This window comes from Microcaecilia unicolor, chromosome 12 (genome assembly GCF_901765095.1).
Source record: "Microcaecilia unicolor chromosome 12, aMicUni1.1, whole genome shotgun sequence".
Classification (NCBI taxonomy): domain Eukaryota; kingdom Metazoa; phylum Chordata; class Amphibia; order Gymnophiona; family Siphonopidae; genus Microcaecilia; species Microcaecilia unicolor.
In genome coordinates, this window is record NC_044042.1 from 67578971 (window position 1) to 67602683 (window position 23713).

Below are 23713 nucleotides of genomic sequence, written 5' to 3' on the forward strand. Positions count from 1 at the left end.
TTATCGGCAATGTCTGATGAGCTAATAACATCATACAAGGTAATTGGCTTGAGAAACCACAGGAACGCAGCAGCCTCAGCTTGATTGTCCCGTCTCCCGGAAGTGACGTTAGCGTCACTCTCCGGTACTGCTCAGAGTCTTCTTCCGGTAAAGCTGCCGCAAACATGGCAGCCTCAGCTTGATTGTCCCGCCTCCTGGAAGTGACATCAGCAGTTAGTTCCTTTAAAATTTTTGCCCTTAGTGGCGCAAGCTATGTGCATGCGCACTGAAGGAGCAATTTTCCTTTGTGCCCTCCTTTGTGCGCACCCATTTTATTGCTTTGACTATACTTTGGATACATTATGGTCCTTCTCAATTCGTTTGAGCATATCCGCTATTTTTGTTTTCCTTCTCATGTGTTTCACTTATCCCATTCCGGTAGTCTGGGGGCATAGGCTTTTAGCCTAGCACAGTCATGTTGGCCTTACTTTACACAGAAATCTCTTCCTTTTACGTCTGCTCTCATTTGCATCAAGAACCAACACTCCTCCATCCGAAACCTATCACGTTGGCCTCCTAAATCCTCACTCGATAAGAGAGAAGCCTCACCTAGTGCATGTTGTTATCCTTGCTCACAACTTATCAATTCTTTGCATGGTTGAAACCTCACTGACTGCTGCCAATATTGCCTATCTTAACTGTGCCACTCCACCTGTGTTTTTGAATTACATGAGTAATCGTACTTCCTGACGGGGGTAGAGGGAATTATGGTTATTTACTCTGCTCATTTTCACTTGACTTTGAATCTAATTGTCACCCTGTCCTGGAATCTTTGTCTTTTCACATATGCTGTCTTCCCCCATTAGATCTGTATATACTATATCATCCTCCTACAATTATTGTAGCCTCACAGCAGATGTTGCATGCAACTCTGTTAGAACACTGTTTCAGTGCTTCTCATATGATCATCTTAGGTGTCCTTAATCTTCATCGATGATCCTACCTCTTCAGTGCCTCGAGACTTTCTTAGCTTACTCGATAAACTTGGTTTGGAACAATGTGTTCAGGAGCCAACTCATATTGGTGGTCATACTTAGTGCTTTCTGGTGCAATGCACATGGGTCTCCAAATTGACTCTTGCGCTTTCCCTCTTCCATGGACTGAGCACTCTTGATGCATTTTCATTCTTCCCCTGTTGTCTCACTGCCGACCCACAGTGCCTCCTCCTATGTGACGAGAGATCGTAGTCACATTACTGCCTCTTCTCTTCTTACATCCTCCGGCCTTGATCTGACCTCTTTTTCTAGTCTCCCATTGGAGAATAGACACACTATTTGGAATGATTTTCATCACACTGCATTTGATCACCTAGCGCCGGCTGTATCTCGACCAATGCCAGTCTTTGTAGCAGGTAGGGAACCCTAGTTCACCTTTTCCCTTTTTCAATCTCGCTGTCAATTTTGTCAAGCAGAGTGCCACTGGTAGCGCTTTCATTCGCCCACTGCGTAGAAAGCTTATCGAGCATTTGCAGTATCTTATAAGAAGGCATTGTTCACAGCTAAACAAAATTATTACACCAGACAGGTTCATTTGTTGCCTAATGTGGCCACCTTGTACTGTGTACTTAACACCTTGACTTCTGTCCCAGGTTCTAAGTTGCCTAATACCTCTGCTCCTTCAGCCCAGGCCCTTGCATACTGTTTTGAGGGTAAGGTTCTGGTTCTGCATCAGGTTCTGATTTCTAGTCCTTCCTCCTCCTGTGCTCATATTCCTCAATGATCTGGCATACAATTAGATATTTTTCCTGCATTTACTCTACCTTCTTAATCTGGCCTGACTATGGCTCTTCAAACTCTCAACCCCACCACTACTCTGTGTTAGATCCTATTTCTTCACGGCTTGTCAAGAACTATGCCACCGCTTTGATACTGTTTCTTCTCTCGACAATTGTTTCCTTCCTGTCAGATGGTTATATGCCTCAGGATTGGAAAATGGCGCTTGTATGACCTAAACTAAAGGACCGTTCCCAATGATAACTATCGCCAATCTCCCCTTTACCGCCAAGCTAGTGGGATCAGTAGTTTATACACAGTTAGATTTTGTCACCTGTACCCATGTACTCCCATCCCTATCAGACTGGCTTTCACCCAAATCATAACACAGAAACTGTCAGGCTCGCCCAGTGGAGATGTGAGCCCTTGTGCCCGATGGAGGAGGATTCCTCACCGGGCTGTCGGCCAACCCCGAGTTCCCCCTGTGCCCCCCTCTGTTCCCCAGGGGTTGAGCCCCCAGGTGCGGGAAGCAAACAGCAGAGAAAACTGAGTCCAGAACAAAGTCCACGGGGCACGGCCAAGCAATGGGCAAAAGCAGGACCAGGAGCAAATAGTGGTCTGTGCCAGGCAGCAAGCAGTAGCAGATCCAGGAACAGGCAAAGATCAATACCAGGCAGCAAACAGTAGCAAGTCCAGAATCAGGCAGGGGTCAATACCAGGCAGCAAATAGTAGCAAAACCAGAAGCACTGCAACTACTCAGGAAACTGAATAGAAGCCGAAGCATGGAAGGACTGGAGGCAGGGCTTTAAATAGGACCGATTTTGGCAAGAGCGCGTAAATCTGCCCACTTACAATGGGAAACATTTCCAATAGAGATATACCAAGACTTGGCCTGGACAACCTTAAAACGAAGATCAGAATTGCAGTTGTTTACTATATATCTTTGAGAAAAGGGAGTCAAATACCACTGGCAGTATCCGTTTGCTTTAGCATACTATATGGAAGGGAAGCTGTAGGGATTCATAACTTGGAAGAAGCTCGTGCAGGTGGAGAATCCCTGCCTCATTCCCCTCCTTAGTGGAAAAGTCTTTGAATACTCCCCATTGACTTTTACCCAGCCCACAATATTCCTACATAATGCTTTAACCCAATTTAAGAAATTCTGTACAAATCCCATTCAAAAAAGTAAGGGAGTGCATCGGAGGTCAGTAATGGGGCTGGCCTTTTGGCAGATGACATAAGGGTTTGTAACAGAATCGACACCCCAAAGGGAGTGGACAATGTGAAAAATGGCCTACAAGAATTAGAAAAGTGGTCTAAGGTCTTGCTGTTAACATTTAATGCGAAAGTGCAAAGTGATGCACTTGTATAAAAATCCCAAGGAGAGGTATGAGATAGGGGCAAGAGGCAGATAAAAAGAAATCAGGAAAAGTACCTTGGGGTGATAGTGTCTGAGGATCTCAAGGTGGTGAAACAATGTGACAAGGCACTGGCCAAAGTCAGAAGGATGCTAGGCTGCATAGAGAGGTATACCCAGCAGAAGAAAAGGAGGTTTTTAACGCTGCTGTATAGGTCAGTGGTGAGGCCCCACTTGGAGTATTGTGTTCAGTGCTGGAGGCCATATCTCACTATGGACTTAAAAAGACTTGAAGCAGTTTAGAGGAAGGCGACAAAAATAGTACAGAGTTAGCACCAAAAGACATAGGAGAAAAGACTTGAATATGTATACTCCAGAGGAAAGGAGGGACAAGGGAGATATAATACAGAGGTATTATATTCAGGTACTACGGATGATTTTAAAGACAGGTTACAGATCACTAACAGCAGATCGGCAATTTCATGTTTGAGTTCTTTCAGAACTCAAGGGTATGTACCATCCGGTCCAGGTGATTTACTACTCTTGAATTTGTTGATTTGGTTCAGTACATATCCCAGGTTCACTGAAATATCTTTCTTTTCTTCCGTATCATCACCCTTGAAAACCATTTCTGGTACAGGTAGATGATCTCTTACATTTTCTTCGGTAAAACCGGAAGCAAATAATTCATTTAGTCTCTCTGCTATTACCTTGGCCTCCCTGAATGGCCATTTTACTCCTTGATGATCCAACAGTCCCACAGATTCCCACACAGGCTTTCTGCTTCTAATATATATATTCTCTTTTAGCCTTCTTTACCAGTGCTTTGCATCTAATTTGCCAATGGTTATCTTCCTTATTTGGATCCTTTTTTCATTTTTTGAAGGAATTTCGTTTGGCTCCAATAGCCTCTTTAATTTCTCTGTTTAACCATGCTGGTCTTTATCTGTCAGCATTTAGTTATGTAAACCCATTTGACTGTTGAATGCCGTCTTGGTATCTATCAATAACAATAAAGCAGGTATTGTGCAGATTTATGTCATGCATATTCATTGTGAATATACTGAAAACCTGACTAGCTTGGTGTGTCTGAGGACTGAGTTAAGAACTTTTTAAGCCCACCCACATGATTCCTGTCCTGACGATTATTATACCTTAGACCATGTCTCCCAATCTCCTTATGCTCATCCCCCAGTCTTGTCTTCTCCATTCTTCCTACTCCTTACCTCTCCCAATCTCCTTTCCTTTTGCACATCTCTGTTTACCTCTCCATGCTTAATTTACATATCCTTAAAACCCCACTATTACTATGTTTACTACAATTTGTAATATTCTCATTCAAAACTTGTAATTCTATTTACTATGTAAGCCGCATTGAACCTGCTATGTGTGGGAAAGCGCAGGATACAAATGTAATAAGAATAATAATAATAAAACTCTGCTTTATAGAATGCTAGCATAACAGCAAATATACATGCCTATAATTTAGGTGCTATATAAGAAAAAAGGTACAATGTCTGCAGTTATTGTAGGCAGCTTCAATAATGTCCATAGGTAAAATGTAGTGGCAGATTTTGCAGCTAGATGAGCTATTCAAAATTACTTCCTTTATGTTTCTCATTCACATTTCTGGTTGTGTCTAGTGCAGACAGTGGTGATCTTAGGTTGGCTGCCACCCGGGGCGGATCGCCACTGCGCACCCCCCCCCCCCCCCCCCCCGGGTGCAGCGGTGTCCATCCCCCCCAGGGTGCAGCGTGATGACACCCCCTCCCCGGCGCATCAAGCCCCCCCCCCGGTGCATTCTTGGCTTCTGGAGGGTGCAGAGATCAGCGCACCTGTCGGCTCCACTGGCTCCCTGCTCCCTCTGCCCCGGAACAGGAAGTAACCTGTTCTGGGGCAAAGGGAGCAGGGAACCAGCGGAGCCGACAGGCGCACGGCTGCTCTCTGCACCCTCCAGCTGCGTGCACCCGGGGCGGACCGCCCCCACCGCCCCGCCCCTGGGCAGAACTTCTCAAACTGTGAGTCCACATTTGGGGTTATGACCTGGGCAGGCACTCCATAGGATGTCATTGTTGTGCAGCTATGCAAATTTGTCATGGCCATAGAAGATTGGTGAGTGCTGGTCTAATACCAGTAGCAAAACCAGGTTGAGGGTGCGGGGGGAGCGGAGAGTGGACTGCCAACGGCGCTGGCGCGTATTTTAAAGGCGCCATCAGAAGTCTGTTTGGGGGAGCAACCGTTTCCCTGGCGACCCACCTAGCTACTCCTCTGTTTAATGTCCTCCCCACCCTGCTCTGTGTAGCAGCTGTGAGACAGAAGGGAAGTACTGACTACTCATATTTCTTGAAGCCTTCTGTGGTGATGTCCTTAACATCATACTTCTTATGCAGCACTTTGCTGGTACAATATGATAATACAGCATGAGTATGAGATAGTTTTTAGTATGTGCTACTCAACATGTGACTGCTTATTAGGTGTATGAGAAGCCAAAGGACCAGGCTTTTCCAGAATGCAGTGCATATATAATTACCCTGTCTGATTACAGACCTCTGTTAAATACAGGTGCAGCGGGAAAAAATACCGAGTCACAAATAGCGACCAATGCACAAAGGGGATCATATGCAGATGAAATGCACAGATTCCCCTTTGTGCATCAGTTGCTGTTTGCAATTCCCTGGTGGTCCAGTGGACCTCCTGATCCCCCACCCCCAAACTAGAAAATCCCTGGTGGTCCAGTGGACCACCTCCCAACCCGATTCCCCCCCCCCCCCCCCCAACATCCTGTCGCAACAAATTCCTTGTGGTCCGTGAACCTCAATTCCCCCCCCCCCCCCCCCCCCGAAAAAGAATTGCCCTGCTTCCCAAAACTACAGTTACAGACCTGCTGGAAATTTTTGCGTAGTAAAGGTAGGTACTCAGGTCTGTGCATTGCTTGGAATCCTTAATTTAATGAGAAACTTTCTTTCAAAAACGTTATTGATATATAGGATACTTTTCAGGCTTATCTGCTTTGGGTCAAAATTCATAGGTATTTTTTTACTAGCATGTTATTTTCCTCTCATGATATAAACAAGCCCCTGGGCATGCCTTCTCTAAATATGGCTAAAATTGTATATTTATTTATAACATTTGTATCCCTCATTTTCCCACCTATTTGCAGGCTCAATGTGGCTTACATAGTTCCGTAAGTGGTGATTACCAGTTCCGGAGAGGAGAAATACATAGTTGAGGAAGAGGAGACAGAGTGGATTAGGTTACAGGAAGGAAAGTTCGTCTTATGATAAGAACTGAAAGGTATTAGGTTAAACTTCATTCATGACAGATTAACTTGAACAATTACATAGTAACATAGTAGATGACGGCAGAAAAAGACCTGCACGGTCCATCCAGTCTGCCCAACAAGATAACTCATATGTGCTAACTTTTGTGTATACCCTACTTTGATTTGTACCTGTGCTCTTCAGGGCACAGACCGTATAAGTCTGCCCAGCACTATCCCCGCCTCCCAACCACCAGCCCCGCCTCCCAACCACTGGCTCTGGCACAGACCTTATAAGTCTGCCCAGCTCTATCCTCGCCTCCCAACCACCAGCCCCGCCTCCCAACCACCGGCTCTGGCACAGACCGTACAAGTCTGCCCAGCACTATCCCCGCCTCCCAACCACCAGTCCCGCTTCCCACCACCGGCTCTGGCACAGACCGTATAAGTCTTCCCAGCACTATCCCCGCCTCCCTACCACCAGCCCCGCCTCCCGATCTTGACTAAGCTCCTGAGGATCCATTCCTTCGGTAAAGGATTCCTTTATGCTTATCCCACGCATGTTTGAATTCCGTTACCGTTTTCATTTCCACCACCTCCCGCAGGAGGGCATTCCAAGCATCCACTACTCTCTCCGTGAAAAAATACTTCCTGACATTTTTCTTGAGTCTGCCCCCCTTCAATCTCATTTCATGTCCTCTCGTTCTACCATCTTCCCATCTCCGGAAAAGGTTCATTTGCGGATTAATACCTTTCAAATATTTGAGCGTCTGTATCATATCACCCCTGTTTCTTCTTTCCTCCAGAGTATACATGTTTAGTTCAGCAAGTCTCTCCTCGTACGTCTTGTAACGTAAATCCCATACCATTCTCGTAGCTTTTCTTTGCACCGCTTCAATTCTTTTTACATCCTTAACAAGATACAGCCTCCAAAACTGAACACAATACTCCAGGTGGGGCCTCACCAACGACTTATACAGGGGCATCAACACCCCCTTTCTTCTGCTGGTCACACCTCTCTCTATACAGCCTAACAACCTTCTAGCTACGGCCACCACCTTGTCACACTGTTTCGTCACCTTCAAATCCTCAGATACTATCACCCCAAGATCCCTCTCGCCGCCCGTACCTATCAGACTCTCCCCGCCTAACACATACGTCTCCCGTGGATTTCTATTCCCTAAGTGCATCACTTTGCATTTCTTAGCATTGAATTTTAATTGCCAAACCTTAGACCATTCTTCTAGCTTCCTCAAATCCTTTTTCATGTTTTCCACTCCCTCCCGGGTGTCCACTCTGTTACAGATCTTAGTATCACCCATTTGTCTGAGCAAAACACTTTGGAAAGCATCCACGATCCCTCTACTTCTTTCCGATTCCGCAGACGGAACCTTCCAATCTACATCTGGCAGATTGAAATCTCCCAGCAACAGCACCTCTCTCTTGCTTCCCAACTTTTGAATATCTGCGATCAGGTCTTTATCTAATTCCTCCAATTGTGTCGGAGGTCTGTAGACAACACCCACGTGGACAGAGGTTCTATCATCTCTTTTTAAGGTGATCCATATCGCTTCTTCCTTTCCCCAGGTCCCTATCATTTCAGTCGCAGTGATATCGTTCCTCACATACAGAGCTACTCCTCCACCTTTACGACCCTCTCTATCCTTCCTAAATAGATTGGGAATATTAAACTATAAATCAGGATAATTTAGCATAAACAAGACATAAAGAATACATTTTGTATAGGTACATTTTGTTAGTTGGCAGTTAGGATGAGTTGTTGTTGTATGCTTTCTTAAATAAATAGGTTTTCAATAGTTTACGGAAGTTCACTATGTCGTGGGTTATTTTTATGGATTTTGGTAATTCATACCAGATTTGCGTGCATATGTAGGAGAAGCTAGATGCATATGTTAATTTATATTTCAGTCCCTTACAGTTATATGTTGAGGGAGGACAGTTTACGTGGGTAAATTGTTCCCGAAAATTGTGTTTTAGATAGATGGTTCACTTATCTTTTCTTACAAAATTCTATCTTCTAGCACTAAAACCTTCCCCACCTGTATCAGTCTCACTTCTGAGCCATAATGTCATAGATTCAGCTATTTTTTTCCAAAGCAGTTCAGTAACTATCAAAGGGGTAGATATTCAAAAGGATTTAACTGGATAGGAAGGCGTGTACCCAGTTAAATCCAGCTGGCCAGTCCCAGAGCACGTATTCAGAGACACTTAACTGGCTACTACCATTGAATATGTGCTCTAACTGCAGCAACACTATCCAGTTGTGCCCATATGGTCTGGGGGTGGAGTCAGGGCAGAGCTGGGACTTATCCGGTTAGTGGCAATGTTCAGTCTGCTAACCAGGTAAGTGCCTAGATAAAGCTAGAACAGCACAAAGGCTGTTCTAAGTTTACCAAGGCACCAGTCTGAATATTGTCTGGGAACTTCTGTTGGCTGCCTATGACCCAGATATTCAATGTCCATGCCTAGGTCTGGCACTGAATATCCAGGCCAGATTCAGCCTGTGATGATCAGTGCCTTAAATTCGTGACCACGACAGGCTCAATATAGCGAATGATACATACCTGTAGCAGGTGTTCTCCGAGGACAGCAGGCTGATTGTTCTCACGACTGGGTTGACGTCCACGGCAGCCCCCACCAACCGGAACAAAACTTCACGGGCGGTCCCGCACGCAGGGCACGCCCACCGCGCATGCGCGGCCGTCTTCCTGCCCGTGCGCGACCGTTCCAGCTCAGTTGAATGACAAGCAAATTAATGAGTAAAACGCAACTCCAAGGGGAGGAGGGAGGGTAGGTGAGAACAATCAGCCTGCTGTCCTCGGAGAACACCTGCTACAGGTATGTATCATTCGCTTTCTCCGAGGACAAGCAGGCTGCTTGTTCTCACGACTGGGGTATCCCTAGCTCTCAGGCTCACTTAAAACAAGAACCCAGGTCAATTGAACCTCGCAACGGCGAGGGTATAACAGAAATTGACCTACGAAGAACAACTAACTGAGAGTGCAGCCTGACCAGAATAAATTCGGGTCCTGGAGGGTGGAGTTGGATTTAAACCCCAAACAGATTCTGCAGCACCGACTGCCCGAACCAACTGTCGCGTCGGGTATCCTGCTGGAGGCAGTAATGAGATGTGAATGTGTGGACAGATGACCACATCGCAGCTTTGCAAATCTCTTCAATAGTGGCTGACTTCAAGTGGGCCACCGACGCTGCCATGGCTCTGACACTATGAGCCGTGACATGACCCTCAAGAGTCAGCCCAGCCTGGGCGTAAGTGAAGGAAATGCAATCTGCTAGCCAATTGGAGATGGTGCGTTTCCCGACAGCGACCCCTTTCCTATTGGGGTCGAAGGAAATAAACAATTGGGCGGACTGTCTGTGGGGCTGTGTCCGCTCCAGATAGAAGGCCAAAGCTCGCTTGCAGTCCAATGTGTGCAACTGACGTTCAGCAGGGCGGGTATGCGGTCTGGGAAAGAATGTTGGCAAGACAATTGACTGGTTAAGATGGAACTCCGACACCACCTTTGGCAGAAACTTGGGGTGAGTGCGGAGTACTACCCTATTATGATGAAATTTTGTATAAGAAGCATGAGCTACCAGGGCTTGAAGCTCACTGACTCTACGAGCTGAAGTAACTGCCACCAAGAAAATGACCTTCCAGGTCAAGTACTTCAGATGGCATGAATTCAGTGGCTCAAAAGGAGGTTTCATCAGCTGGGTGAGGACTACATTGAGATCCCATGACACTGCAGGAGGCTTGACAGGGGGCCTTGACAAGAGCAAGCCTCTCATAAATCGGACGACTAAAGGCTCTCCAGAGATGGCTTTACCCTCTACACGATGATGGTAAGCACTAATCGCGCTAAGGTGATTCCTTACTGAGTTGGTCTTGAGGCCAGACTCTGATAAGTGCAGAAGGTATTCAAGCAGGTTCTGTGTAGGACAAGAACGAGGTTCTAGGGCCTTTCTCTCACACCAAACGACAAACCTCCTCCACTTTAAAAAGTAACTCTTTTTAGTGGAATCCTTCCTAGAGGCAAGCAAGACGCGGGAGACACCCTCCGACAGACCCAACGAAGCAAAGTCTACGCCCTCAACATCCAGGCCGTGAGAGCCAGAGACTGAAGGTTGGGGTGCAGAAGCGCTCCGTCGTCCTGCGAAATGAGAGTCTGAAAACACTCCAATCTCCACGGTTCTTCAGAGGACAACTCCAGAAGTAGAGGGAACCAGATCTGACGGGACCAAAAAGGCGCTATCAGAATCGTGGAGCCGTGGTCTTGCTTGAGCTTCAGTAAGGTCTTCCCCACCAAAGGTATGGGAGGATAAGCATACAGGAGGCCGGTCCCCCAATGGAGGAGAAAGGCATCCGACGCTAGTCTGCCGTGTGCCTGTAGTCTGGAACAGAACAGAGGCAGCTTGTGGCTGGTCTGAGAGGCGAAAAGGTCCACCGAGGGAGTGACCCACTCTCGGAAGATCTTGCGTACCACTATGGAATGGAGCGACCACTTGTGCGGTTGCATGACTCTGCTCAGTCTGTCGGCCAGACTGTTGTTTACTCCTGCCAGGTATGTGGCTTGAAGAAGCATGCCGAACTGGCAGGCCCAACGCCACATCCCGATGGCTTCCTGACACAGGGGGCGAGATCCGGTGCCCCCCTGCTTGTTGATGTAATACATTGCAACCTGATTGTCTGTCCGAATTTGGATAATTTGACAGGACAGCCGATCTCTGAAGGCTTCAGTGCGTTCCAGACCGCTCGGAGCTCCAGGAGGTTGATCTGAAGATCCTGTTCCTGGAGGGACCACAGTCCCTGGGTGAGAAGCCCATCGACATGAGCTCCCCACCCCAGGCGAGATGCATCCGTCGTCAGCACTTTCGTGGGCTGCGGAATTTGGAATGGACGTCCCAGGGTCAAATTGGTCCGAATGGTCCACCAGTGCAGTGAATTGCGGCAACTGATGGAGAGGCGGATGACATCTTCTAGATTCCCGGTGGCTTGACACCACTGGGAAGCTAGGGTCCATTCAGCAGTTCTCATGTGAAGGCGAGCCATGGGAGTCACATGAACTGTGGAGGCCATATGACCCAGGAGTCTCAACATGTGCCGAGCCGTGACCTGCTGAGACGCTCTGGTCTGGGAAGCAAGGGACAGAAGGTTCTGTGCCCTTGCTTCGGGAAGAAAGGCCTGAGCCGTCTGAGAATTCAGCAGCGCTCCTATGAATTCCAGAGACTGGACCGGCTGGAGATGGGACTTTGGGTAATTTATCACAAACCCCAGCAGCTCCAGAAGGTGGATAGTGCACTGCATGGACCGAAGGGCTCCTGCCTCTGAGATGTTCTTGACCAGCCAATCATCGAGGTACGGGAACACGTGCACTCCCAGCTTGCGCAAGTACGCCGCCACCACCACGAGGCACTTTGTGAACACTCGAGGTGCAGAGGCGAGCCCAAAGAGCAGCACACAGTACTGAAAGTGCCGTGTTCCCAAACGGAATCTGAGATACTGTCTGTGAGCTGGCAGTATCGGGATGTGAATGTATGCGTCCTTTAAATCCAGGGAACATAGCCAATCGTCTTTCTGAATCATTGGTAGAAGGGTGCCCAAGGAAAGCATCCTGAACTTCTCTTTGTCCAGGTATTTGTTCAGGCCTCTCAGGTCTAGGATGGGGCGCATCCCCCCTGTTTTCTTTTCCACAAGGAAGTACCTGGAATAGAATCCCTGCCCTTCCTGCCCGGGTGGCATGGGCTCGACCGCATTGGCGCTGAGAAGGGTGGAGAGTTCCTCTGCAAGTACCTGCTTGTGATGGGAGCTGAAGGATTGGGCTCCCGGAGGACAATTTGGTGGAGTGGAGGCCAAATTCAGGGCGTATCCGCACCGCACTATTTGGAGAACCCACTGGTCGGAGGTTATTAGAGGCCACCTTTGGTGAAAAACTTTCAACCTCCCCCCGACTGGCAGATCGTCCGGTACGGACACTTTGATGGCGGCTATGTTCCCATGGATCCAGTCAAAAGCCCGTCCCCGGTTTTTGCTGTGGAGGCACAGGGGGCTGCTTAGGCGCACGCTGTTGACGGGAACGAGTGCGCTGGGACTGTCCCTGTGCCTGATGAGGCCTTCGGGCTGGCTGGGTGTACCTACGTTTGTTGTAGGCGTAGGGCACAGCCTGCCGGGCACGGGAAAGACGTCCACCTGCAGAGGTGGATGCTGAAGGCGCCCGGTGGGAGAGCTTGTCGAGGGCGGTTTCCCGCTGATGTAGTTGGTCCACCAACTGCTCGACCTTCTCGCCGAAAATATTATCCCCCCGGCAAGGGACATCAGCCAGCCGCTGCTGGGTGCGGTTGTCCAGGTCAGAGGCACGCAGCCATGGGAGTCTGCGCATCACTATACCTTGGGCCGCAGCTCGAAATGCCGCATCACAGGTGTCATAAATACCCCTGGACAGGAACTTTCTGCACGCCTTCAGCTGCCTGACCACCTCCTGAAAAGGCCTGGACTGCTCCGGGGGGAGCTTGTCAACCAGGTCCGCCAGTTGCTTCACATTATTCCGCATGTGTATGCTCGTATAGAGCTGGTAGCATTGAAGATTGGTAGGCCTTCCTCCCAAACGAGTCCAGAGTGCGAGACTCCCGCCCCGGGGGCGCCGAGGCGGTATCCCTCGAACTCCGTGCCCTCTTGAGAGCAGAGTCCACGACCGCCGAGTCATGAGGCAATTGAGGCCACATTAACTCTGGGTCTGAGTGGATCCTGTATTGGGACTCCGCTTTCTTGGGGATGGTGGGATTAGATAAAGGTCTCAACCAGTTCCGAAGCAGTGTCTCTTTGAGGACATTGTGCAACGGTACCGTGGAGGACTCTCTAGGTGGTGATGGATAGTCGAGGACCTCGAGCATCTCGGCCCTCGGCTCATCCACAGAAACCACGGGGAAGGGAATGCAGATAGACATATCCCTGACAAAGGAGGCAAATGAGAGGCTCTCAGGTGGCGAGAGCTTCCTCTCCGGTGAAGGAGTGGGGTCGGAGGGAAGGCCCACAGACTCCTCTGAGGAGAAATATCTGGGGTCCTCCTGCTCCCCCCACGAGGCCTCTTCCTCGGTGACATGAGCTCCTGTAGCTCAGACCTCAACCGGGCTCGACTTCGAGGCACCGAGTCCTCGGTGGCGTCGTCGAGCGGTGGACTCCCGCGCCGGCGGGAATGAAGCTCCCGACGTCGACGGAGACTCCACCTGCGTGGCGATCGAGACTGGCACCGCGAGCGGCGTCGGTGTCGAAGGCCTCGGCGCTGGGCTAGAGCACACCGGCGCCTCCATCAACGGCGCCGGGGGTGCAAGCACCCCCCGGCGCCGGCACAGTCTGGCACATCAGCCCTTCCAGGATCCCCGGAAGGATGGCTCGGAGGCACTCATCAAGGCCCGCTGTCGGGAAAGGCGAGGGGGCCGGTGAAGGTGCCGGTGCCAGAATCTGCTCAGGTCCAGGAGACGGCACCGAAGTGCTCGTGCCCTGACGTAGCGATACCTCTACCACCGAGGGGGAACGCTCCTCCCGGCGCTGCCTCTTCCTCGGCGTCGTCATCTCTGGAGCCGGAGCTGGTAGCCACATGCGCCGTGGGCGACCGATGACGGTGCTTTTTAGCTTTCTTTCGGTGCCCGTCATCGGCGCTCGGCGGTACCAAAGAGGAGGAGGTAGATCCCCCTCGGCCTCGAGGGATTGGGTCCGACAGGGTTCGGTCCCGATGGCCCTGGGTAGAGGGAGTGACCGTGGCCGACTGCCCGCGCAGCCGCTCACCCCTGCCATCTCCGGAAGACCGGCGGGCCAACGGAACCTGTGCTCCTGGGGTCGGTGCCGATTTCGTGGACATCGGTACCGGTACCGAAGATCCCGCCGTCGACACCGATGCCGTCGAAGTCGACGTAGAGGGGCCAGCGCAAGTTCCAAAAAACAGTCCCGAAGAACTTGCCTCGCCACCTGTGTCCGTTTCCGTAAACCGAGACACAAGGTGCACGTCTTGGTATCGTGCTCCGGCCCGAGGCAGTGGAGGCACCAAGCGTGAGTGTCGGTCTGCGAGATATGCCGGCCGCACCGACCACACTTCTTAAATCCACTCGGGACCTTCGAGGACATTGACGGATAAATCGCGTTGGCGAAGTCAAAGTCATCGATGGTGGCGGTAAAAAGCACACCCGAAAAAGAAATCGACCGCGCGGCCACAAGGCCGCAACAAGGCGCCTCCCGCTCAAAGTACGAGGGGAGTAAAACAAAGTCTTTTTTCTTTCTTTTTTTTTTTTGAAAAAGAAAAAACAGAACAAACGAAAAAACAAACGAAGAAAAACTCGCATCTAAGGTGCGGTCCGGTTTCTGGGGCTGACAGAGAGAGGGACGAACACGGCTCTCTCCAGCGCGGAAAAGAAAAGACTGAGCGGGAACGGTCGCACACGGGTGGGAAGACGGCCGCGCATGCGCAGTGGGCGTTCCCTGAGTGCGGGACCGCCCTCGAAGTTTTGTTCCGGTTGGTGGGGGCTGCCGTGGACATCAACCCAGTCGTGAGAACAAGCAGCCTGCTTGTCCTCGGAGAACAGGGGGTAAGTGTACTAGTAAGGGAAGTGACGACCACCACTAGGTGAAAGCTGATCTGTTTTTAATGCTGACAATGCAAGGTAGTATGAAGAAAAATACTGTACTAACACTGTTGAATATGTTTTTTTCTTCCAATGCTAATGATTGTGGGGTAGTACCTGGGAAGGTGTTATACTACTAGAAGAACTGTCTTTATGCTAGCACTAGCTTATTTTGTTTTTATTTCATGTAAGAGTTAAGTGTCCCCCATTTGGCCATGGTTCAAACAGTTTCACATCCCCAGTGGGATCAGATAGTAGGATGTTACACATCTGTATGTTGGCCAAAGGGAAGGACTCTCCTGTGTGCATAATTCAGACCTTAATCTTAATTTTAGCAGAAACTTCTTGGTTGGCCTCTTTTTGGCTAACAGTATTTTTTTTAGTCAGGAAATTTAATTATCTTACCTCAGCAGTGATTATAATGTGTTTTTCATACTGTCAGTCCAACCAAACACTCAGGTGGCAGGGCATCATACCATATCGTGCAAGTCCTTACTTTCAGCCAGAAAGCCAAACAAAGGATCAGTCCTCATCTTTACCAAAAAAGGAGGCAACATTAGTATTAAAAGAGATTTTGCATAACTTGAAAGAACAGCTGACTAGTGTAAGGGAGATTTTGCCTGTTGCACAGAGATTTCTGATCTAAAAGTAAACAATTTTCAGATTTATACAGTTTGTTATAACTATTGTACTATGGTATGCTATTGTGGGTGTTTTTTTTTTAACCTAGGGATCTACACAAGTAATAAGGATCCTATCTCCCATGCAGGTGGGGTACTGAGGGCAGCATGCAGTACTCCACTCTCATCTAGTGTCCTTTCACACCAAGGCTCTTCACCTCTTCTGCCACTAAATAGATCATCTTTTACTGGCACCATTCCTGCCTCTTCTTCCTCAGTCTCTACCACACAGGTAAGAAGAATTAGAAGTAGAAAAAGATAGACTAAAAACTTCAGAGATCCAGTACGCAAAATATTAAGTCTATTCTATTTTCACAATTATATTTCACACATTCAGTCCAAGATCTGGTGGTATTATTCCCTAAGACATGTGAAGCCCTATTTTGTACAGGATGTCTACAAGAATTGGGATATCTGGATTAGGACGTTCACAATTTCTTTCACATGGAGCCTTTTGTAAAATACACATAAGGATGCCAGGAAATACATATGTATTTTCCTGTTTATGCAGCAGAAGCAGTTCTATAAAACTAGACTTTCACAGAAAAAGCAGTATCGCTTAACAGTTTTTATATGTGAACACTAGCAATTATGCCCCTCATTCTATAACTTTAGCACCAAAATTTAAGCGCCATTTGCATGCTTAAATTATAGAATACTGGAACTTATATGGGTAAATTACATGTAGATGTAATTGCTATGTGCGTTCTCAGTGCTATTCTATAAATGACGTGCAACTTGCTTAACACATAAATGCAAGCAGTGTTCATGGGGAAGGAGCATGGGAGGGACCAACATTTACACACATAACTTACAGACTACTGTAAGTTACATGCAAAAGTGCCCCATTTAGGCTTGTGCATTTATGCCTACTATTGACATGGCATAAGTAGGCATGCCTAAATGTGGGCACATAGATGCCAGCTTACGCTAGTATTCTATAATAGAATTTGTCACACAGTAACCTTTACACACTCAAGACTAGATTCTTTTTATCACGCCTACATAATCTGCGCTGAAACAAAATACACCTAGGCATATTCTGTAAAGTACGCCTATAGAATAAGCCTAAAGTTCCGCGTGGTTTACAGAACAGGACGAGCACTCGTCCACACAACTAAATGTAGTCACTGGCAGTTACACATTGTAAATGCCAATGCCTAAATTAGGCGCAGACTGAGTTTATTCTATAGCAATGCACGTAGATTTTAGAAACACCCATGACCAGCCCGTTCTATGCCCATGGCCACACCCCCCTTTAAAACTGTGCGACTTAGAATTTACACACATCACTGCACAGAATGCGCTTAGACCAGTTGTATATGTAAATTCTAGTTAATGCCAATTAATGTCAATAGTTTCTTGCTAATTGGCAATAATCGGCGCTGATTGGCTTGTTAAGATAGCTATTTGGATAGCTATCCAGATAAAATTAGAACAGCATTTTTTTTCTGGCTTAACTTTATTCTGGGTAGTTACCTGGCTAGAGGTCTGAATATCGCCATTCTCTGGATAACTTCCATGCACCATCCTGTCACTATCCGGTTAGTGACAAGACAACTTGTACACATATTCAGCGGCACTATCCAGATAGTGCCACTGAATATACACAGATAGCAGCACCTGAAATATTTATCTAGATAACGGCTACTATTATCCATGTAAGTGGCTTTGAGTATCTCGTCCTATACATATAAGTGCAGCCAATAAAGGAGGGAAGCTCAAAATAGCACGTTTTTTAAAGGCTATATGATGTATGGGGGAGGGGGCTAAGGACAGGTGTCCCCTCAATTACTCATTTCAAGCCCTGGCCAAAACTTTGCAGAGATTTATGTTTGCGTCGGTGCAGGTACAAAAGCCGACAGAAATTTTTTAATATATAGGCACGTACCCATTGTAAAATGAGAAATACAAATACAACTTTTTGGACTGCCCAAAACACACCCCTTTTGAATCTGTGCATTTCGGGGCTTCTACTCATAAATAGTAGGGCTGTATTTTGATTAAATTTTTTATATTTCAACAATTTTATTGATGGAACATTTCACAGTACATAGTATCCATAATATACAGGACAATAAATGTGATATCTTACATACATTTATACAGTTGCTACGTGCTATCAAGCGTTTTTATAATTCCCCCCCCCCCCCCCCCCCCGCCAGACCCCTTTCCCCAAACCCTCTCCAACCTAACTCACCCCCCAACCCCCCTGAATCCTACCCGCCCCCCTTCCCCACCATAAGAATCTAATCCAGCAGTCCATTGGAGGGGGGCACAAGAGTGGACTGGGAGGGCACAGATTTCTTCCCCCTCATACCATTCCTTTGCTAGTGGGGAAGCCGAAGCCCCACAAGTTGAAAAAATCTACTGCCAAAACGGCCCCCTTTTACTGCCATAGGAGCTAGGAAGACAGTGGTGTGCTTCCAGCTGCTACTCCCCGAGTATGCTCAGTTTATGCATGAACTTGGGGAGTGCAAGCATCGGTGGCTGGAGGCATGCTACTGACTTCCTCATTCCTGAGGCAGTATGAGGAGGAAGGGGGTGTCTCAGGCAGCAGATTTCTTCGGCTAGCGGGGCTTCAGCAACCCCACCTCCCCAGGTCCATTTTTTTCTCTTTCTCTCAGCCCAACATCTTTCCCTCTATATTCTCTTTCCACTGCCCTCTCTCAGGTCCATTATCTCGCTCTCTTCCCTCCCCCCCCCCCCCCCCATCCAACACTTCTTTCTTTCTCATCCTTCCCTCCACCCTTCCCCCCCCCCCCCCCCCCACCGTCCATTATCTTTCTCTCACTCCACTGCCCTCCCTACATCCTTTTCTCCATCAGTTCGGTTTCTCTTTCTACTAGCCGTTGAGCCCGTTAAAACGGGCTGGTATTGGGGTTTTCGGAGGTCGACGCTGCCCCCCCCCCCCCTGCGTGGTCGCCACCTCTCTCCCCCACCCCCGCGAGGTCACCGCCACCGCCAGCCCTCCACCCGGCCCAGGCCCTCTCTCCGCTACTGAACTTACATCCATTCGCTGGAACGCAGCAGGGCAGATCAGCTGAGCTGCCGTCGGCCTTCCTTCTCTGCCTGTGTCCCGCCCTCATGTGACATCAGCGAGGGCGGGGCACAGGCAGAGAAGGAAGGCCGACGGCAGCTCAGCTGATGTGCGTGCTGCGTTCCGGCGAATGGATGTAAGTAATTAGTAGCGGAGAGAGGGCCTGGGCCGGGTGGAGGGCTGGCGGCGGTGACACCAGGTGGGGGGAGCGGTAGTGGCGACCTCGGGAGGGGGCGGTAGCGACCTCGGCGGCTTTGCGCAGTTTCCCTCTCTGTCCCACCCCCCGTCATCACGTATTGACACGGGGGCGGGACAGAGAGGGAAGTCTCTACTGCGCACTTGCGAGTGAGTCGGTCACTCACCGTTTATATGTTTGATTTCCCCCTTCCCCTCTACACAATCCATATCTCTTCCTCCCCTTTTAGCCCTGTCCATGGTTTTCTCTCAATTCCCCCTTCCCTTCCATCAAGGTCCGGTATCTTTCCCTTCGCCCGCCCCCGGCTCTCTCAAGCCCCCATAGATCTCTCAAGGCCCCCTGCCCCCTTCCCCACTGTGGCTCTCTCAAGCCCCCTCCCCCTTGTACCCGCCTGTGGCTCACTCTCTCCCCCCCCCCCCCCCCCCACATACACATGCAACCGCACATGTACTACCTTTTTAAACAAAGTCTTCGACCCCTCCTGGACCTGACCATGGGTCTCCTCCCCCCACCTGCACTCCCCTCTCCCCCGCAGTACCTTTTGAAATAGCAAGTCTTCGTCCCTGCAGGTCAGCAGCAGCCGTACTGAAAAGCTTCCTGTGACCTGCACTGGGCCTTTCCCTATGACCCGGCCCACCCCTTTTGACGCAAGTTCCTATTTGCAGAAGGGGCTGGCCGGATCAGAGAGAATTTCTGGTCTGTGTAGCTGCCACTGGCCTGCAGGACTGAAGACTTGCTGTTTCAAAAGGTACTGTGGGGGGGGGGGGGGGGGGGCAGAGAGCTACAGGAAGGTCTGGGAGCGGAGGGAGCAAGTGATGCCGGGCAGCATGCGATTAATTATTAATGCAGCCCTAATAAATAGCAGCATTCTAAAATCTGCATTTACACATATATGCAATCTACATGTATCAATGTGCTTCTACAGTGACCTGTATCACCTTTTGCATATGTCTATATTGTTTTGAATGTGCTTCGCCTTGGGTGAATTTCTTCAAAAAGGTGGTAAATATATCCTAATAAATAAGAAATTGAAAAGAAGGTAGAGAGTGATACAATGGTGGTTATGGTACAGAAATAGCAAATGGATACTACAGGTTGTGTAATGATAGTAAATTGGAAGAAAGCCTGCATAGCTCTTACCCTCTCACTAGGGATCAAATGCAGCAAACAGTTCTCCCCATTTTGTGACTATGAGAAAAATATTTAGAACTTCTGGCTCTAAGGCCTTACAGAATAGAGATTTTTTTTCCCATATGCACAGAATGGGGAAAATCCATTTTGATAATGGCCCTAAGTCTTAACAGGCAATTTTTTTTAATGCTTTACCTTTCTGTTCTCACAGGTCTTTTCTCTAGCAGGCCCTAATTTCAGTATCCCATCATCTCACATTTTTGGAAGCCCTCTCACCACTGGGCCATCTTTCAACCCACTCCTGAACCAATCAAATAATAGTCGGGCAGGTATGTGAACTAAAATATACGTGTCTTATGGCGAGGAGTACAGAAATTGAGGTTTTCTAGAAGTGATAAATATATATAATAATAATGGATCTTAATCCTGGTGTCATCATTTTCATGGAGAGATAGAAGGCAGGAGATTACATTGGACTAAATTCTATAAATGGTACCTCAAAAAAATAGCACAGTGCTATTCTATAATCGGTGCTTAAAGTTAGGTGCCTTTTATAGAATAGCACTTAGCACCAGGAACTGTGACTACATTTAGGCGCAACCAATTACACCAATGAAACTGTGATGTAAATCCCTGTGGCTAAATTAGGCACGGATCCCCTTTATTCTACAAGAACAAGTATAAATTAAAGGAACACCTCTGATCTGCCCATGACCTACCCATGGCTGTGCCTTCTTTTTGGACCTGCTCCTAAATTTACACATGCAAATTTTAATTAAATTCAATTAGCACCAATAATTGCTTGTTAAGATCTCAATTATCAGCGCTAGTTGTCTTGTTACTCAAATTGTGCACACAACATTTAGTGACTTTTATAGAATTCGGGACAGCTACTAGTATTCTGCCCAAAATCCACAGAGGTATGCTGTCATTGTGCTAGACAAAGAAGCACTTTGGGTTCTCCTACCCTTCAAAATATATAAAACTCCTTCAAATACCTCCCCCTTCTCCAATGGAAGGGGGAGGTGTTTGACTGCAGAGGAGGAAGCAACAGATTAAAAAAAAATTCTTCTCACCAAATTCTTTTGCCAGTTGGCAGACAATGCAAAGGGGTTACGGAAAATAGACAGAACTCTTGAGTGCAGGGGTGGTTCCTGTTCTAATACCCCCCTCCCCCCCAACCAGATCTTCTTTCTGCCAGCAGCTAACTTGTGCTGGGGCAAAAATCTACCTTGGGAGCCATTGAATTAGCACATCCAAAAGGGTCTTTCCTAAACATTTGGACCTTAAGCATTTGCCTGTACCTTATTGTTTAACTGAAATAAATTTGAAAGAGCCACATAGAGAAATTATACTTTACTGCTAATTTTCTTTCCTTGAAACCCTCCAGACCAGTCCAGATGTGTGGCTTTATGCTGTCCAGCAGATGGAGAAAGAGAATGACTGACCGCTTTATTGACCTCACTATAGCCTTGGTCTTCACTCACAGTCCTTGAGCATCACAAATGGGAAAGGTTTTCAAGATATTCCCAATCCTTTTCAACATTTTTGTTGCCCCCTCCTTACTCTCATACAGTCTTTAGAACTAACGTCCTATGTGTATGCTAATGAATTCATATCCTTGCTAGACTAGATTATTGACAGTCCTTTGAAGATACATACTTTCAACAACAAATTGACTTGGATTGCAAACTAGATCCTAACTTATAAGTTAAAACAAAATCCTGATCAATCGCAAGGATTTCTAATAGGCCATACAGATCCCCCCCTGCAGTTGCTACTCCTATTCTTGTGAGAGGAATACAATCACCTTTGATTCATCCATCAGAATTCTAACAGACCAATCCTTGCATTTTTAACATAGCCAAACACTACTACTTCAAGCTCAGCTCAAAATGATTTCCTGTGTATACCAGCTCTTCAATAAGGCAGCTGTTTGTATTCTCTCACACTTGCTTTTTTATTTCCATTATGGACTACTGCAACTTTCTTTTATACAGCATTAAGTCTGGAGACATGCTGACTTCAGATAGTGCAAATATGGCTGTGAAGCTTCTGACCAGATCCAAGAAATCTGACCATGTCACCCTACTCCTTCGTGAAGAACACTGGTTGCCATTTTTTCATTGGATTTCTTATAAAATCTTCTCATTGATCTATAATATCCTCAATTCTGGATCATCTCCATATCTCTCTCAATTACTGATACCTTACAGAACTCTCATATCTTCACAGCAAAACCATCTTGTAGTCCCATTCTTCCAACACATCTGTTTTTGGAATAAAATCTTTAGTGTAATAGGCAGGGCTGCCGAGAGACTGGGCAGGGCCTGGGCCCCCCCCCCCCCCCCCCCCAAAGTCATCGTTGTCGCCGCCCCCTTCCACCCGTCCACCAGTGGGCCGGGTCCCCCTGAATTCACATCATAGCGCCTCACCTTGACCTTGCTCCGTGTGAAAGAAGCGCAGCAGCGGCAGTCTGCAGATCGCCTCCCTTCAGGCCTTCCCTCCCTGTGTCCCGCCCTTGCACTTGGCCGGCCGGGTTCTATCCCATGGGTCATATGCTGGTCAAGCCTGATCTAGACAGTGTAACTCCCCTGAGCCTTTACTAGATTGTCCATTGCGAAACACTGGTAATGAAAATGCCTGATTGATATGAAAGAGAGACACCATCTTAGATAAAAAGGATAGAACTGTCTTAATTGTAATTCCTTCATCTGACATCACCATGAAGAGCTCTCAGCAGAATATTTATTTATTTATTTATTGTATTTGTACCCCACATTTTCCCACCTTTTTGCAGGCTCAATGTGGCTTACAGAGTATGGATATGAGAACGTCGTTACATGATTTAAGAAAACAGTCGATTATAAGCTGAGGTGAAAGAGGAATTTAGCTGGAAAGGTGTTAGGTAAGGTCATGTGAGAGGTGTTTTTTGGTGTATTTGGGTGGTTTAAGGAATGATTTGTTTCAAGATGGCCGATTTGTTTCATTGAGGGTGACTTTTGTAGGCTCTGTTGAAGAGATGTGTTTTTAAAGCTTTGCGAAAGCTGGTTAGATTGGTCATGGTTTTCAGGGCCACGGGTAGTGTGTTCCAAGACTGTGTGCTTTTGTACGCAAAGGTAGTAGCATAAGCCTGTTTGTATTTCATTCCTTTACAGCTGGGGAAGTTCAGGTTGAGGAATTTGCGGGCCGATCTTTTGGCATTCCTGGGCCGTAAGTCCACTAGGTTTAACATATAGAGTGGGGCATCTGCGTGAATGATTTTGTGTACAGTCGTGCAGATCTTGAACTCAATTCATTCCTTGAGTGGGAGCCAGTGCAGTTTCTCTCTGAGGGGTTTCGCACTTTCGTATTTAGGTGTTCCAAACATGACTCTGGCTGCGGTGTTCTGGGCTGTTTGGAGTTTTTTGATGGTCTGTTCTTTGCAGCCTGCGTACAGAGCGTTACAGTAGTCCAAGTGGCATATTACCAATGACTGTACTAGGGTGCGGAAGATGTTTCTTGGGAAAAAAGGTTTTATTCTTTTGAGTTTCCACATCGATTGGAACATTTTTCTCGTCGTATTCTTCGCGTGGGTGTCGAGAGTGAGGTTTCGATCAATGGTGTTTCCAAGGATTTTCTGAGATAGGAAGTGTGCAGTAGGGTGTGGTTATTGTGGGGTAGT

General features: G+C 47.7%; 1 protein-coding gene across 1 annotated transcript in view; it reads left to right on the forward strand.

Annotated features, from left to right (window-relative positions):
- Nucleotides 1–23713, forward strand: part of MLLT6 (MLLT6, PHD finger containing) — a 360336-nt gene that overhangs the window by 205713 nt on the left and 130910 nt on the right. The window contains 2 exon segments of the mRNA XM_030220707.1: nt 15733–15914; nt 20261–20378. Of these exon segments, the coding sequence (XP_030076567.1) occupies nt 15733–15914; nt 20261–20378 (300 nt within the window).